This window comes from Pholis gunnellus, assembly GCF_910591455.1.
Source record: "Pholis gunnellus genome assembly, chromosome: 13".
NCBI lineage: Eukaryota > Metazoa > Chordata > Actinopteri > Perciformes > Pholidae > Pholis > Pholis gunnellus.
Genome location: NC_136540.1, coordinates 2144769 through 2163979, shown reverse-complemented (window position 1 = coordinate 2163979; position 19211 = coordinate 2144769). Strand labels below are relative to the sequence as shown.

The following is a 19211-nucleotide window of genomic DNA, read 5'->3' as shown; positions in this document are numbered from 1 at the left end:
TCATCAAAACACATCGGCCGTCACACACATCTATCTATCCTGTGTTGCATGTATTTACTATTTAAATAACGCGGCTTGCGAGAACAAATGAAGTCTTCAGTCCTCTAAACACACGTTGAAGCTTTAGATCATTTTGGACGTAGCAGGATAATTGATGCAAAACATATTTTTTAAATGTTTTTGCTCGTGCATGAATCTAATTTGGCTCCAACGAAAACAGCAACAGTTTGCCGACCAGATATTATAAGAGACCTAACGCGCTGACTTGTGTTTAAACCAGGGCTCGGCAATAATTCAATAATATAAATGATCGTCTTTCAATGGACTCATATGTCTCCAAAAATCTGATCATTTGTCACTTTAGTTCTGAACTAAATGAGAAAAATATTACGTATTTAATTCACACAAAAGTATAAAAAGCTATGCTTCACCATGTGGTTATATCTCACAGACACATTGGGATGTATATCGTTATCGAGACTTGAAATGACCAATAACGGGATAAAACATTTTGGCCACATCGCCCAAAAACGATTCAAACTCAAAAAGAGGTTATGTGTCAAAGTGAGACACATGGACAAGGTCCAACATGTAGAGGTCTCCATCAGGGTCCATCCCACTCATGGTAAACACAGGGTTCACCCTCAGGCGGTGTTCACACTGACCAAACACACACTCCACACTTACCACACTATACACGAGAGCGCAGCTCTTGTCTTTTGGTTAGAAATGTTTCATCCTGAATCATCTTTTGTGCAGCTCAGTGTCACCGGTCAGAAACAGCGTAAGCTACACTCATTTAATAGTTACATTTGTCGGGTTGAGTCCCTTGTTCGGGACACCGTGTCAGCTCTCGGTAGAACATTTTGTAACAATGTGCTACTTTCACAGCCAGCACTGAAACTGAGAGGTTTGCCAGCATGATCATTTAAAAGGAGGTCTCAAATCTTTTTACAGTTTCATTTAAAGTAAAATTCACATTTAACACTAGTTTTTTTACTGATGCATGTAGCATCAGAGTCTTTAGGAATCTAAATAAAGTAATACATATCGAAATAAAATGATAAAGAAATATCTAAATACAGAAAAAGAGAAAATATTACATATTCATAGCAGTGAAGTTTCGATATACTTCAGCGCACCAATAAAGGCCGTTTAGTGGTTTTGCCTGAGGGCTGAATGGGCCCTGAGGCTGGTATAGACTCATCCGTCTCTGTCAACATTGTACAGGAGCAAAGTACAAATAAATGGCTTTGGATTGAATCTCAGATCAACTCAACAGATTGTCCCATTAAAGCATTTATAATAAATATAAGTGTTAATACGTCTGTTGATACAGAGATGGTGACCTTTGGCCAACATCAAAGCAGAAATCCTGAACATTTCCACTGTTAATCCGTCACACTCGACTGTGACGGAAACACGACGCTGGTTTCTGTGACTCGCGGTTTTGTTTTGTCGTTGGGAAACCTAAAAGGGGAGAATTAGCAGCAGTAATGGGGCAGTTTTCTTTGGAATGCCCCTTTTAAAGCGTCCGTCTAATGACAGCTAAAGCAACTATCTCACGGTCTCCATGTCGGCGTCTCGGGAAACGACCTAAACGGGAAACCTTCTGAGTCAAACCCGGCTCGCCGTGAGCTCGTTATCGCAACGCGTGCGCGTTAAAAACGAGACCCGGCGAGTGAAAATAGTACTCCTTTCACGTCGATAATGTGCTGTGGTGGTTCTAACCACTGAGAGTGAAAGTGCTGCAGCATCTGAGCCTTTAAATGACTTGACAAGCAGCCTGTGTGGTGTACATAAAAGAGCCCAAGACCAGAAGAAACCGTGCCGTGTGTGTTACAGTAAGAGCGGTAATGAGTGCTGACAAATTCTGCTCAAGTGCAGGAAAACTCTTACTTTTGTTAAGAGCAAAACTACGGATTATAAGCGCTGCGTCTAATATGACTGTCTATTTTTGTCTTATTATTCAGCATTTCATTTCTGGTACAGTTTCTCTTTTTTCCTCGTGCTGCTTTTAAGCCGAGTGACTCACACTCCGGCCTTCAGTCATCTGAAGGGTAAACACGGTGCTTTTTGTATTGGTTTCTTTAAAAACAAAAAGGCAACAAATTACTTCAGAAGGTAGCCTTTTTTTTATAGCAACTGTAATAGCAAAAGCAAGGGGTTTAAACAATGTTAAGCATGGAAATGAAAACTGAAAAATAGAAATGGAAGTAAACAGAATGTACTTGAGAAAGATGAGGCCATTATTCTGTAACAAATCCCATGAAAACAAACAAAAGAACAACAATGTCTCCCGGTGCACCCGGCCCACTGGTTCCTACTTTAGATGTTCATTTTAAAAAAATGTGTCATAATCTCCACAAAACAGCTGGATGTTGTAGTTTTCAGCAATCGTTCCAGAAACGGGAATTAAAAAGTGCATTTGTTGGGGGACTATTTTCAGCTGCGGATTAATACACATTTGGTGCTCTAGTGAGTAGTTACAGCAACAGGACGTGTGTACATGTGTTTGACCCAAAAAACAAACTACAGTGTGTGTGTTCATGGTGATGAAGGAACGTGTCACTCAGTGCACAAATGTGAGAAAACTAAATAGACTAAAAAACTAAATAGCCTCACTTGCCAGTAGGATCAATTTTGTTCTTTTCATGGATTTGTTAACAATAAGAATAATATAGAATATCACCGGCCTTATTCTTTAATTAATACTTAATGTTCTGCTCCGGTAACTGCAGCTGTTTGCAGCTGTTTGCAGCTGTTTGCAGCTGCAGTTACGTTGCACTCCTGCACACACCAACAGTAATATCTTGAGCCCAAATGAGAGTCTACAGTAAGTGTTCACTTTGAACATAAAAGTGAGATTGTTTCATTTCTGGCTTCTCTTTCTGTAATTTACGCTCTATTGTCCGAGCCAACAGTCATATCAGAGGAACAGTCAAAGCGCTGCGACGACTGCTTCCATGAGGAGTCACGGCTGACTGAAGACTCGACTGAAGTGAGTGGACTCAGCAGCTGGTCGCCGTGTCAAACACACGACAGTCTCAGAGGAGCGAGCCTCCCTCAAAGAAGATGCTCTCAAACCAAATGTAAATGAAGTAAGGTATAAATAAAAGAGATAAATATATATGTTTAAAACAAATTTAAAAAAATGAATCTTGAGATGTTGGTGAGAATAAAAGCAGAATGATGTTCTACTTCCATAACATGTTTTCTGTCTGACTAGTGGAGACACATTCAGGTGTTTATTCTACTTCTTTATCTATTTGTGTCTGTAGATTGATCTTAAATTCACCAAACGTTCCCATTAGAAAACTTGTAATACAATAAAAATCAACTAGGGAAGTTTCATGGTGATATGTATTATTCTCTATTCACCTGTAGTGTCTTCTAAATGTCTAATTTTACAAAACATATTTTAAAGGTTGTTTCCTCTAAATTAGTTTTTTCCAACAAATTTTGAAGTGAAAGATTTTATGTCTGATAAATCAGGTGCGACATGCTGAGAGGAAGGTGTTGCAATGTATAGACAGAGCACTGACACAAGACACAAAGTCTTCTTGTAACTTTCACTACTGAAGGTAAAGTGTGGGGCTTTACTACTGAAGGTCCTCCAGAAAGTAAAACAAGAGAGTGGGCGCTGATGGAAACAACACAGGAAGTAAACTGTGCAGTGAGAATAAAGTGAGAGCTCAAGGCTAAAGGACGATAGGTGTCAACTAGCAGAAATACGACTAAAGACTAAAACAATGCATGATTATTATAGTGAGCCTCTGTCATCTACAGTGAGCCGGCTTCACAGCATCGTCACACAGTTAAATAATGAACTTTTATACTGAAGGTCAGTGCTCGTATCTCACACACCGTTGGTGTGTGGAAGGAGGAAAACAAAAGGCCACAAAAAGATTATAGAAAAACAAGAAGAAGAACAATGTAATCTGATCTCTGATTATCCTTCAACCTTTACATGCAAGTCATGCATGAGCGGTTTAATTATAGGCCTGGTGAGCGAGGCAAAGAAACTGGCAGAGCAGAGAAATTACAAGAGATAAAATGATTATAGGATATATATATATATATATATATATATATATATATATATATATATATATATATATATATATATATATATAAAAAAGATGAACCCTGAGGATATGTAGAACTGTAATTTGTTCAGACAATGAACAATCTAAACTGTTTCAGTTCAAAACAAAGTGTATCTCACACTTATGTCACAATGGAAGAGAAATCAGAAAACTGATTTATGAGCAGAAATCATTACAGCAGCTGAACAGGCGGCAACTTCCTGTTCTGAAAAGTGAAGCCAATGAGTACGTACGTTAAAGCTGCATTCTCTCTAATGTCCAGCAGGGGGCGACTCCTCTGGTTGTATAGAAGTCTATGAGAAAATGACTCTGCAGAAAGTCTGCGGAACCAATGGTTGACTTCACTGTGATTATGTTCACTTCTTATCGAAGCAGTTATCTGTTATATATAATTATTTAGATAATGCTGAACATTACAGACATGCATCTGTAATGCCATTACAACTTTCACAGTCCACTTCCATCCTGCTGGAAGCCAGATATGCAAATATAAAATGACCAGAACTCAAGAAGTCTGGCGATATTCTTTCTAAACCAACTATGAGCGTGAGGAGGACTGAACCAGGTGGTGAGAGCACTGAGAGGCTCTGAGAGGCTCTGAGAGATGCTCTTTGAGAAGAGGAAAGAGCCGTAACATGACGCAAGGTAACACTCTGGGCTGCTGCTTTAATCCTCTAAAGCCTGACTCATGCTTCCTGTACAAACAAACAGGGTGGACTTAATATCAAACAGAGATCACAAACGTTTGGCAGAGTAGCACTGAAGTAACATCTTTGCATTGTTTTATCTGAATGAATGCAGGTTTTATAATAGCTGGCACCTGCACAGATTGACAGCATATATGGATTTATTGTAAAATTGCATACAACACGCTAGCTGCTTTTGAACGAGGCGTCGTTTCATTACAGAGACCAAACAGAAGTGTGTTCACCAAGGTGCACGGTGTCGCTCCTGCATTCATATCACACCATTGGATGGCCTCAGAAAGGCTTTTAAAAGCCTCAGCTGAGTGCTCGGCCTTCATCTGTTCACCGTAGACTCCCTTCAACCGTGGCACCATAAAATCAATGCAAAAGCATCGACTCAGCATCAAACAAACAGGCTCCTGATAGACGAGCAGCATCTAAACCAGGCCGGAGATCAATCTGAGGGGTCGCGGGGTCACTAACACGAGAGAGAAGCCAGAAAACGTTCTGATGACTTTTTTCTTGTCAATTCATGGATCATTTCATTTTCTTTTTTCTTTTTTTTACTCAGAAGGTTATTCCAATGTAGAAATATTAAGGAAAATCACTCTTTTGTTGAACTGGTCACAACTTGCCGACACATGCAACCGCTGGCGTTTAAAGTGAATCTCATAAATCTTTTCGTTCACAGGGATCCAACTTTTGGACGTTTCTCGTGCAGAAACTTGTTTCTGAGAGTTTAACACAGCACAGCGATAAAAAGTACAGTTATTTAATGAACCTCAATTTGAATTAGTTAGAGACAGTTTCTTTAACTGTCACAGGCTAAAATGTTTGGGAGCTGGTGTTCCAAACTTAAATATTACAAAATTATCTAAAATTTGATTTGAATTATTTGAAAAATGGGCCAAAACATAAGCTTTTAAGTTATACAGTGCACTTCATGTCTTAAACATCTTCAATTTAACATCCTACTGCTTGTTTTTTCATGCTTTGTTTCAATCCTATGCTGCAGATTTCCTGTTTTATCACACTTGGATCAAACTACAAAGATCCACGTTGAGCTCAGCGAACAGTCTGAGGACAGATAGGTGTGCCTGAAAAATGACATCACTGATGAGGTAACCCCTACCTGTGAGGAGCTGAAGAATGATGTGAGGAGTGAGGTAAGGTGTGTGTGTGTGTGTGTGTGTCGACTGACTGGAAACAGTCAGATTTCAGGTGAGATGGTGTGAGAGATATGTGCAGCAGCGCGCATGTGTGTGTGTGTGTGAGTGTGTGTGAGGGTTTGTTAGAAGCAGGTGGCTCGGTCTGTCATTAAGAGCTGAGTCACTGTGCTAGCATCATTCATGGACACACACACACACACACACACACACACACACACACACACACACAGAGTCTAGACCAGACCCGGGGAGTGTTTTTCTAGGATTAGGGGGTTTCCAGACGGAGAGTGCCTGAGGTCACGCTCCAATATCTAATCAGAGCCCAGAAAAAACTTTTGTTCAACCGGCGTTTTTTTTTGCGAATTTCACCTCCTCATCTCAGGGCGCGATGTATTACGCTGTGAGTTTAGTGCAGCCGACCTCTGCCTGCAATCATCTTTTTCCTATTCGTTGATGCCTGCTATGTCTTGTGTTTAATGACGTTATTTCATTGTTAATGCAGAATCTTTTTTTATAGAGATGAACTTTCAAACTCCACATTTGTTATCATTTTTAAACTTGTAGTAGTCTTCAACCCCAAACAACACATTTATCAGATTTTGTGTGCAGCTCCCTCTGGAGCAGTAGAACTCCCCAAGAGCTGAAAAAAAAACTGACTTTGATGTGTAAAATCAGTGGAGCTCCTCTTTTAATACATGTAAGGTTAGTCCTCTGGAGACCATGAAAGAAAGTGCTCAGATTTCGACTAGTGACTAAACGAAAGATGGTGAAGGCAGCCCATAATCCTCTGGGGATCACGAACGCATTCAGCAAATCCAACAGCTCAGATGTTTAGATATCTTTGGAGCAAAAAGTGTGAAGACGTGCAAACGAGACACTTTTAAGCTCCGCCTCTCGAAAAAGTCCTCCAGTGTTTAAATGTCAGGGTGTGTTTTGTTTGTGCCTTTCAACCAGAGTACAGCGTGTGTTTGGATGCACGGCGCTCACTAAGGAGAACCTCCTGCGTGCTGCAGCGATGGCTTGTGCGATTGTCACTCTAATTGTTTCCATCTTTTTGTGTGTGTGTGTGTGTGTGTGTGTGTGTGTGTGTGTGTGTGTGTGTGTGGCTGGCGGTCCCTTCAGAGGAGCAGGCCACTTCAGAAGAGCCGTGGAACCGCCACAGGCTGACGGAGCCGGTGCTGCCACTTCACACACAGTGTGCGTGCCTGAGTGTGTGTGTGTGTGTGTGTGTGTCCATGTGTGAGGAGAGGTGGGGGGGGGGGGGGGGGTTGATAAACATGAATGTATTGCGTGTGTGTGTGTGTGTATAGAAGAGTGTAAAAGAAATAACAAGAATAGGAATATATTACATTTGATATGTTTTATTGCTTGTGTGTGTGTGTGTGTGTGTGTGTGTGTGCGTGTGTTTGTGCTCCTGGTAAAACGAGTGTGTGTGAATGTGATGAATGATGTGGCGTCGACAGCACAAACAGATTGGAGTGTGTGTATGTGGACGAAGATTTCAGCAACAATACAGCAGCTGTCTGGAGTCTGTCTGTGTTTACTTCTGTGTGTGTGTGTGTGTGTGTGTGTGTGTGTGTGACCGCTTAAAAGTTGAACGCTGTATTTCAGCATCAGTTATGACGGCTGTGTGTGTGTTTTACAAAGCGTTTCCATCACTGTTCCTACGATACGTGTGTGTGTGTGTGTGTGTCTCACCTGTCTTCTGGCTCATGTCGGTGGGCAGGTGTGGAGGACTCGGGCTGAAGTGCTCGTTGCTGTAGGGCAGCAGGGACGTCAGCGGGTGCATCCCGTGAGACTGCTGCACCACCGACACTTTGTTGGACTGTTGACGAGACAAAATACAAATTAAATTCAGATTCATAATAATAATTCGACATGATTTCTACACAAAGTTGGTTGGTGAGATTTAGGGCTGCAGGAGCTCTGATTGAGGTGAGTCTCAAAGCGTTTTTACATGAAACACTTATTTTAAGGTCAACACACTCGTTGCAGTCATTCAGTGTAAACCTGCAGAAACTACGACGAAAGGATCGGTCAAATATGAACCAGGAAGTGACTCTGCGAAATGTAACGACAGCTTGAGCTGGGATGACGGATACATTTCCCATATCTTAGAAATGTAACATCATAGGAATTAAAACGTTGATGGAAATGTTGTAAATAAAAGAAATTATGCGTTGTATCAGGAAAATACCTAGGTTGAGATAATCCCAAGCCAAAGACGATCAAAGAACAGGACAATGAGGCACTTTGACCCATTTTTTAAGAGAAGGCGTCACATCCAACCACAAACAAACACAAAATGATTTGATTTCAATCGCTGATATTTGGAGATGCAAACACACGAAGGTGCCGACACCATTCCCTCAGTCACTCGTGGGGACATTTGTGCGTAGATACAAAAACCCAGCTGAACACACACACACACACACACACACACACACACACACACACACACACACACACACAGGACAACTTAACGCTGGTTTGGAACCAACAAGATGAGCTGTACATTGCTCCCATTGGTTTTCAGTGGAGCATGGAGGAGGAGGAGGAGGAGGAGGAGGAGGAGGAGGAGGCCCATTTGATCGATAAGCCTTTGATGATCAAGTGAGGCTGCGTGCGAGCTTGTTTGCTTTCATGTTTCTGTTTACAAATGGCTTTCAATAACTTGCGTGAAATCCAGTTATTGCTCATGCTCGCAGCATGCCGGCTGACATACGATATGTCACAGCGGTTTGCAGAGATGGAGGCAGCTAACCAGGCAGCGTGTGTTTGAACCACGCCGTGTGTGTGTGTGTGTGTGTGTGTGTGTGGACCGGGCAGTGTAACTATTTCTGTGGGAGGCCAGTATAAATAGGCGTCTTTCTGTGCGAGTGGGAATGTGTGTTTGTGAGTGGGTGGATGCGTAAAGAAGCATATAGAGTGTTTGTGTGCGTCTCTGAGCCGTATTAAATCTTTGAAAAAGCTTGGCGGGGGCGCCAATTTGAAAGTATATGAATATATCTGAGAAAAGTTATTTTATTTTGTACATTAGAGATGGACGAGCATGTGTGTGTGTGTGTGTGTGTGTGTGTAACATCAGCACTGCAGAGGGGCAGATCTGCTGCTACTCGCCGGGCCTCCTGCTGAGTTACAAAGTGAATACCTTATCACTTAAAGGCAGAGCTTCCACACGCTACACTCCACATTAAAACACACACACACACACACACACACACACACACACACACACACTTTCCACGGCTCCGTTCCTATCCAGCCGCATCTTAAAGTGTCTCATTGGACACACGTGCACAAACGGACCCTCATGTGTATGCTACGCGGCTAGCCTCGGAGCTAAGATCAAACTGCTCCACCGCTTTGAGTGTAGAGACACATGAAAACAAAAAAAACGCACTGCTTCTGTACCAGGAGAGGGCCGGGGGGGGGGATGGGGGGGGGTCTGCGTGTGGGGGGAGGACGTATAGTGAGGGAGGAGGAGGAGGTGGAGGAGGAGGTGAGGGTCTAGATAAGGTGCTCTGCATTCGGTACAGACTGAAGAAGCACCTCAGAGATCGAGTAATGAGGAACCAGTGCAGCATAAACATGATTTCAAATCCTACATTTCCACCGGTATTAGGTTTATGTCATAGACTATGCGAACAGTGTTGCAGAGATATCTACTGAAATGAGCACGCTAACCAGCTAGCCGCGGCCCGTCCTGTCTTGTAACACCACGAGTACGTCGAGAGATAGTGAGTTTGTTTCATGGATTAAATCCAGTAGCTCTGCTAACTGATCCGTAGTAGTCTCCTTTATCCTTTTCTGCTACTTTGGATTTAATCCAACAAACAAATGAATCAAGAAGTGCACGGACGAACAGCCCTGGTTAGTGGCTCAGTAGACTCAATAAAAGCTGACGAAGATCACTCCAACGTTACGTATTCTCGCCCTGTTGTTAGTTAAAAGTTGTCTTGTTTATTTGGAGCGTGTGGCGACAACTTCTGACTGTCGCCTTCAGAACATCTGAACTCGTAGATACATCTGCTGCTGCTCTTAATCACCGCTTGTGATGACGCAAATCAAAGATTTACACAGAGAGTCACACAGCTCAGTCCTGGGAAAAGCACACGCTTCAACCTCACTTTGTTTTTAGCAACAGCGATGACATTATGCAGGGAAAATCCCAAAACTGGGTAAGATAGCATCAGCAGTGAGACGGCGTCAGAGTCCTCGACTCCAGATATGTAAATGAGCTTTAACGTGTTGCATAAAAAGAATAACCGAACACTGAAAACCACCATTCCTGCAGACAACGAGACAGAATATACACAAATCACACCTCGCCTCCTGAACAGACGCACACACACACACACACACATTCTGCTTCGACTGATTCTGCACATATGGATGCAAACACACACACACACACACACACACACATCTGTGCAGGAGCCTTCAGAAGTAGCGGTGGCTCCGTTTCACGTGCTGAGGTCGGTGTAGCCGTTTTGCTGTAACATTACAGCCGCAAAATCGTCCATTTATGTTTCCTCTCTTCCTCGGGGTAATTAGCCGGCCTTGAAGTGGCTTTCGCTGCGCCTTCCTTTTTTTACACACACTCAGGGAGGCTGACTGAGAGCACTCATTTAACCCCATAATTATCAAGCCCACTGTATTTAAAAAAAAAAGAAAAAAAGAGAAGAAATCACCCCCCTCCCCCCTTCACCACACACACACATACACTCACACATAATTACCTTAGCTGAAACAGACGAGCGTGTACATGCATGCGAGAAGACACACACACACACGCACACACACACGCAAAAGATCAAATAACACATCTTTGAAAACGGAAACTCGCAGCTAACTAAGGAGTAACACATATGTTCAGGTGCACACACACACACACACACACACACACACACACACACACACACACACACACACACACGCAGCGAACATACACGGAAAAGTTCACTCAGCCATTAATTTACAGGAGTAGCCTTACCCACCCTTGCAGGCTGACATAAATCGTCAGAATGAGTCCGTAGCACAAATCATTAGTAAATACAGGGTTTCCAGCCTTAACACGCATGAGGGCCCATCTGCCTACTGGGACCCCCCTGAGGGCCAGTCCGGATGGATCTCCTTCACACACATTTTAAGTTTGTATAATCAATAGCAGGACAGTCACACACACTTTGCCCTCATCCCCTCATATTCATGATTTCACCCCCTGTGACGAGTTTGACTAGAGACAACACGACACCTTTAACTACGTCACACACGGTCTTCATTAGGTAAAGGAAACCAGTTGGTGGTAGTTTGACCCGTTCAGCTACATTGAAAGGCTCACAGCGTTTATCACTGTACATACATTCATTAATAATGTAAGCAGCACATGAAGCAACCGCTGCACAACAGCGACTGCAGCGGCGCTGAATAATAAATCTTGTGTTTGTTGGTCACATCAAAGATGTAATTACTTCAAAGACGCGATTACTTTACAATTAGATATCGACACCTTTCTCTAAAGTGCATCAGGAAATGGTGTCTCTCTGTAGTCTAATTTCACTTGAAAGGCCTTTGATTCATCGCCGTATTGTTGCTGCCTTTTATCTCCACTCTATTTGAACAGAAATGTGCTGCTGAATACAAGAGTTAATGGGATCTCAGACATCACTTGTTTGTAACGACGGCCCTCCACCTTGACCCTGACACACACACACACACCAACACACACCAACACACACTCGTACGTATATATTTCACATACACATGCAAAGAAACGCGGTTGCATGCTTACGAGCGCGCACACACACACACACACACACACTTGCACACACGAGCGCCTTCATTTAGAGGGCCTTATGCTGATAAAACACCTCTAATGTATTCTTTAGTTTTCAGATGACACACTAAGTAGATCCGTCTCTTTTTAGATTTGAAGCGGAAATTAAAGCGTCCTCCTTTTGTTCGGCCCCTCCAGAGTGCTTTTGAGTCTAATGTCTTTAATCTCACAATTTCACGGAGATGGCACATTCACTCTCTTTTTCTTTCACGGTCATCCTTGCCTCTGGTGTGTGCAGGAAATACATTTCAAAATAAATAAATAAATAATAATAATACGCGCAGTTGAATTAATGGTGGATTCACTTTGCTCCCTGCAATCCTTTCAAGTGGCTGCAGGAGAGCGCGTTCTCACAAAGACATCTGATGTTTGCTCATCGGGGGTGCACTTGATAAACTGTGTCTGTCAAAGACAGAATGAAAAACAAACGCTCGTACATCCAGTTTATTGTGTGAATCAAACCAGATCTGTGCCACTCGAGGAGAAACCGGTGGCTCCTTTAAGCTGCAGATGTGGTGCAACTCACATATTCTGAAGACTCAACAGTGCGGAGGATCAACTTATCTTTGGTTTGATTGGTTCAAATGTAAGGTTATTCACATTCTTCAGTGCTGTTGTTTACTTGATATGTTTGAGCACTAAACTGACAATTAAAAATACAATCCATGTCATAAATGACCGTTAACAGAGTACCGCCTTCACAAATATCGAAGTACTTGTCGCACCGACACCGACCCTGCTGACCGGACAGAACCGTCCAGAGTACGGATGAGATGTGACGGGACAGATAAAGAATGGATGGAACAGAAAGCCGTGGCTGTCGTCCACTGAAGCTGTGATGATACTCATGCTCGGCACCGCAGCGCGAGCTCGGAGCACGAACAGAGAACAGAGGCCTTGTACTCTGTGTACTGTGCGCTGCATTATTCTCCCAAATTCCGCGAACAAATTAAATGAACTACGAAAAATCAAAAAGATAACGAGTGTAACCCAAAGACTGAACGTGTAACCGGCAAAAAAACATGAACCAACATCCACATTGCAGAGGAGGGATTGTAACTAACTGTAAACTCATATCTCTTATTCAAGGACTACTTTATTGCCTTTATATAAGCCCTGTAAAGACAGAAGTCAAGTATGAAATGCTTTATAAAGAAACAAAGGTTGAATATCCTGGAAACAATCTGTAAGCTGCACAGTACAAAAGTGAACTGGCCTTCTTTGTAAAATCCCTTGACGTGTAGATAGTGATTTAATCAAGGAACTCTTGTTGACGTGATCGCGTGCGCGCCAAGCTACAAACATTCAGAGGTGCGCGGCCTAGCGCCGGCTTCACGCAAAGTAGAAACTAAAGCTTCGAGCAGAACGTTGATTTCAGGAGCAATTCAGTGGAGAAACCGATTTCATCAATGATTATTTCACACAATGTTTTTGTTTTTGTCACGGTAGCTGGAAGTGGAAATCTTTTTTCGCATCTCTACAGTGTTCAGTGTCCTTTAAGAGAGAAAAATGTACAGATCTAAATACAATAACGCTTCATGGGAGAGGGCACTACACACACACACACACACACACACAGAGTACATACACATGATGAGTTTTGGGATTTGTGGGGGGAGAAAAAAAAAAACTCTGAGTGCAACAGCGCGGTAAAACTCCCCACACCTGCGAGCAGAGTGAAAGTGCAAAAGAGAGAAAGAGAGAAAGACGAGATGTGCAGAGAGAGAAAGAAACAACGTGAGCGAGACGAAGCAGAATACGACTCCTCACAAAAGGGAAGTGAGAATCTCTCAGAGCGTTTGATCCCATGGACGGAAACTCTCGACCTAGATCGGACCGATATTACATTTGATCCATATTAGATCCGATCTGATGGAGTCCAGCGATAAGGAAGGCTGCTGTGTGTGAGAAGAGAAAAGGCTCCACTGTGGGAAATACCTGAACTACTTGACATATAGACGGATTCTGAAACTATGACTAGAAACGATGACTAAGAACAACATTGATGTGATTAATATGGTTCTGAAAAGAAAAGGTCTCTGGCTTTGCAGAGAGGAAGACAGATTTATAGGATATCGTTTGATTTATGATAATTTGAGAACCGCAAAAATACTTTATACATAGATTTCTATACATACTTATCTAAGTAATTGCCTTGACTTGGTATGTCACCCCTTTATCTCTGGATGAATAAAATACCTGCTGTTTTCATCTGCACTAAAGCTGCATTATGTCATTTATATGAAGCACATTTAATAAACTTGTTGTCATTGAAATGTCTCATCTTCTCCACTGCTGCTCCTTGAATACACAACATGACTCATGACGCTCACACACAGCTGATTTACATTAGAAAAGACGTTTCGTGAGAACTGTAATGGCTAGTTCATACTGAGGAGAAGCTTCCACAGAGCCGCTCAGACGCATCGTGGGAGAGGCATCGTGGGAGACGCGTCGTGGGAGAGGCATCGTGCACCTTTTGAAACATCAGACTACACGTCGGGCACCGCAGAAGTTTGATTGGACATCAGAGCCGGGACAAGTACCTCACATCCAACAACAACAACCGTATTAATCATATCCACAGGAGCTCAACCCTTCCATTATTTTCTTTTTTTCCAGTTATAGAGTTCTGTTGGAACAAACGTATATGGAGCTACTGAATCAGGCTTATCAAGTAAATCAAAGAACAGCTGACAAAGGATTTGAAAACCGCAGGTCCAAATCAAAAAGAAATGCTACGCGCCATCAGCCGCAGTACTATGTATGCATACACTGTAAAAAATTATATTTTACCAAGTTCATCTAATTACTGGTGAAAATATCTCACAGCACTTAATGTAAGACACAATCACCAAACAAGTAACTTGTCGGTTAGATATGGGGACAATGCACCTTGAATATGTTAAATTAGAAACTAGTACTTGGTGAAGTTTAGGTCCAGCGCTTTGTAGATCTACATCCCCCCCCCCCCCCCCCCGCACCACCGTGGTGACCTGCTGTGCCCGCCGTGACCCCCCACAGCCCGTCCCACCCCTGCAGCCGGTCTCGAGATGTGAGTAGGTCTCCAAATCTGGAAGTCATTGCCTTCTCCAGAGTCAGGAGCCCAAAATGAGAGCCTCTTAGTTGGAGGTTTGGGCAACATCAAAGGCCCGGCAACCATAACAACGCAGCTATGTTTAAAAAAAGGCCAAACACCCCCCCACCAACAAGGCCGCCCACTCCCCAATTACACACACACACACGCACACACACAGGCTCATATGCATGCATGAATGCACGTATGCAGGGACACGCCCAGTGGTGTGCATGCAAACACACACACACACACACACACACACACACACACACACAACACACGCGTCCACTGCTGCCACACACCACTGGAACATCTGGAGCGCGGCCATGATGAATCAGTAACCACTGCTCGTTACTAACAGACAGAAACACTGTGTGTGTGTGTGTGTGTGTGTGTGTGTGTGTGTGTGTGTGTGTGTGCGTGCATATTACTATGCGTACTAACGTTCACAGAGATCAATGATTCCAGCATTTACTGGGTTTTGATAAGAAAAAACATATTTGTTTGGATAAAGTTAGTAAAGATGCGTATGATCTGATCGCTATTTATTATATCACTGTTTAGTTTTATTGAACCATAACGTTCCTCGACCTCTCCTAGCTCTACCAGGGAGGACAGCGAGGTGAAGGGATATGCTCGATATTTAAAAAACAGTTTCCAGTATTTTTTCAGTCTATTTATTCAAACGTGACGTATTTTAAAGGAATAATAATCAAATGAAAAGTGGATTCGGCATTCATCCACCTAAATGTTGTTCCTGGCAATGTAAAGAAGGCTTTATTGCTAAATCTAAAAGTTTTAAATCTTTATATTGGAGAATAATATGTATTTAACGAGTTTAAATCGGTATTCGTTGCCTGTAATTGCTTTTCCATCCTTTCAGATTCAGCATTAATGTCATTTCTTTGTACAAGGCTTCAGGTACACAGACCCTCACAGGTGACACGGACAGAGCTGCTGCAGCAACAGGAGATTGACTAGAAACTTTGACCATGTGGTCGTCTATAAATGACAGATTGATTGATTGATTGATTGATTGATTGTAGCAGTGTAATACCAGACCAGACTTGAGAGAAAGAGAGACAGGAAAGAGTTCAGATTCCCTTTTTCACACCCGATGTGGTGATAAACCGTCTTCAGGACAGACAGACGTCTCCGGGCCGTAAACATGACGGGCTTCATCCAATCAAATCCAACCATACGACGGTATTTAGAGATGAGTCATGGCTCCCTTAATGAGTGGACCGGGGACAGACGAGCCGGCAACTTTCTCTCCTCGACCGCGGCGACGGTTTCGCTCCGACAGAGGACACCCTTTAATGATCGGCCCTGACGGGAGCTAATTAATGGCGTACTTGTTTGTTTTCGATCAGTTAACAACTTGTTTGTGACATCCGGGGCAATCGTCCGCAACAAAAAACATTGACACGGGGTAGCCGGGAGGAAACGAGGCGACCACAGAGGACGTAAATCCTCTCAGAGACACACTTCCTCCAGGGTTCGGCTCCTCGAACAATAGATGTTACAACAGGCTTCAGGCCACAGACATATTTGTCTGTCGCTCTTGTGGGAGCCGGTTAGCAGAAGCAAAAAAAAAGATGAAAAATAAATAAATAAAAATGTAGCGGTTTTGACGGCAGCATTGTCTGCATTTATTCTGAGGCGAGCGAAGCGGGATAGTCTCTACCACTGTGTTTATCTGACCTGGTTTATCGGCTGTGGTTTGGGATGAACGGGTGTGTTTTTAAGTGACCTCCGGGTGAATCTCCTGCCGCCTACAGTACTGTGTGAGGGGGAAGGAAACGACGGGCCTGAAGATCCCCAGGAGGTGACTGCCATCCTGTCCGGAGGTTATGTGGTCCCGTCCCTCTGCAGAGATGACTGAGCAGCGTCTACACATCTCACTCATTGTGAAACCCCCCTCGGTGAGGACAGCTTTCACTCACATGTGCTCGAATGGGAAATGACTAAATAAGAGAGAAAAAAAAACCCATGCAGTGACGCGTTTCCTGTGTGTAAGTATCTATTTATTACACAAATGTGAATACCACAATAAAAAGAGTCACAAAGAATCACGGTGAAAGCACAGATACTTGAGCTTGCACACAATACTACTGAAAAAAGTTGAGCAATTGTTCCGACTGATTGATTTGTGGATTGGCAGCTATATTTACACGACATAGTAATCATTCTATCAAGGAAAAATGCCAAATATGTGCCGGCTCCAGCGTCAACACTGTGAGGGTGTGTTGATTCTCTGTGTGTAGATATTCAGGAGCTAACACACCATCCTTAAAAGTTATCCTTCACATTCTTAAACACACTTTGAATGGGATTTGCTGTTTTACATCTTCATCTTCACATCTATAAATATACATTTTTATATCTTTATACATATAAACAGTATGTGTGATTGTATCTGTTTATGTGTACATGCAGGTTGTACTTGTACCCATGCATGTGTGTATTTCTAGCATGCACGGTGTTTTCTTGTGCTCGTGCGAGGCCGACCCCTCACGCAGGACAACTGTTGGTGGAGTGAAGTTTGTGGAAGCGGACAGCTCAATCAGCTCCACGCGTTGTGCCCTCTGGGCCGCGGTTCACTCCACGTGCACGCCGCTTTCTGTCTGATCGGCCGCTTTGATGTTTGTATCACAATAATCTCGTCCCTGGGCGTTTGTGTGTTTGCGGAGCATTGAAGGCCACGCAAAAGAAATACCTGGGGGGGGCAGAGTGTGCTGAATGGCCTTGACATCTCCGAACCCAAACAGGAATATTTTTCGGGTACGCCTTTTTTATTTATTCGTGCACATCACATACACTCTGTGGTGCTATAACAAACATTCACGTTAAATGTTTTTGCACAAATTTGCATTTGATTTGATACTTTCTAAACTTGTATATACTTTTTAAAGAAGAAACCGAAAACTAAACCATTTACATTTCCAATTTTTCCCATGTTGCATCTCTTCTTAAGAAGCCCGATGTAACATCTTCAAAAGACAAACATATTCCACTTACTATTAAATAAAGACAGATCAATAAAGCATTATTCATTATTCTATGTCGGCCAGCTAATAGATGCATAGTTTCAGGAAGTCTTCAGATGACATCAGGTAGGAAGCAGCGCCCGGAGGCCTCGTCCAATCAGCTCTCCCCTTTCATCGTGTCTCTCAGAGATCAAGCGGGCCGACTCAGCGCCGCTTTAAAGACCATCCTTCACCACAGATTACGGTGGTTGCAACAAACACCTCTGACAGCCGGTTATTTATCGGCGCTGACGGCCAGTGTCCAGGTCTCCACCGTGCCGTTCTTCATCTTCAGGGGGAGGCCCAGAATAGTGACCTCTGACCCGTACAGACTGGGTGAAGACCAGACTTCATGACAGTAAGTGGAGTGGTTTTCTGGTTTTACTTTGGGTGTTGACAGTACTTGATCTGTGCTTCAACTCATTTTTCATCCATTTTTAATTCGTTCTTCACAACACTGACTTTTGACATTCTGTAAACAGTCCTTCAGAGCAGAAAAGAAAAGTTTAAGCTTATATTTCTATAAACGTCTGAAATCCATGAAAGGTTTTTAGAGATTCAAGGTCTCTGCAGAACAGAACAGCGTCTACGATCAGTTGATTTTATAATATATTTCTGAATCAAACCCAGTGAACCTACAGTTAGAGCATCTGCTAAAAAGTGGGCGGGCTTAAAATGTGGCGCGACACAGAGCTACCATAGAAATATTTCCCTTTAAAAAATCAACATAGTAGGATCGCCAGAGTGGCGGCCATTTTTACTGTGCGCCGTTGCTATTGCGGACTGGATCAATGCTATGAAATGTTCTTTCCCGGCCAACAAAGCCCACTTCAATTAAAGCTGACTCGAGGAAAAGAACACTGGAAAGAGATGTAGAGATAAAAGAGATGTTCGTTCTGTTTGACAAATGGTCCAAAACCCCGAAGATATTCAATTTACCCTCAGAGAAGACTAAACACCAGCTAACTCTTCACATGTGGAACCAGGACGGAAGATGGAACCAGTGAATCTTTGCAATTTATGCTTAAAACAATGGAGATGAATCGATAACAAGACTACGACTAATCAACTTATTGTCTCAGAAGAAGAGATGAACAAAGACCAGGAGAGGAGAAGAGATGGATGGATGGATGTGTAGATAGAGGGAGAAGGATGGATGGATGGATGGATGGATGGATGGAAGCGTAGAGGGAGATGGTGGATGCGTCTCCGTCTCTCTCTCCTTTCATGTCCTAATTTATTCCGTCTGATTAATTCCTTTTACCCCAGCGGCTGGAGCGATTTCTCTCTCTCTCTCTCT

General features: G+C 42.9%; 1 protein-coding gene across 2 annotated transcripts in view; it reads right to left on the bottom strand.

The window, feature by feature from the left end:
• tcf7 (transcription factor 7) overlaps positions 1–19211 on the bottom strand; it is a 59713-nt gene that overhangs the window by 20485 nt on the left and 20017 nt on the right. For both annotated transcript variants that reach the window (XM_079172017.1, XM_079172016.1), the window contains exon 4: positions 7663–7789. In XM_079172017.1, coding sequence (XP_079028143.1) covers positions 7663–7789 — 127 coding nt within the window. The remainder of the gene's footprint in view (positions 1–7662; positions 7790–19211) is intronic.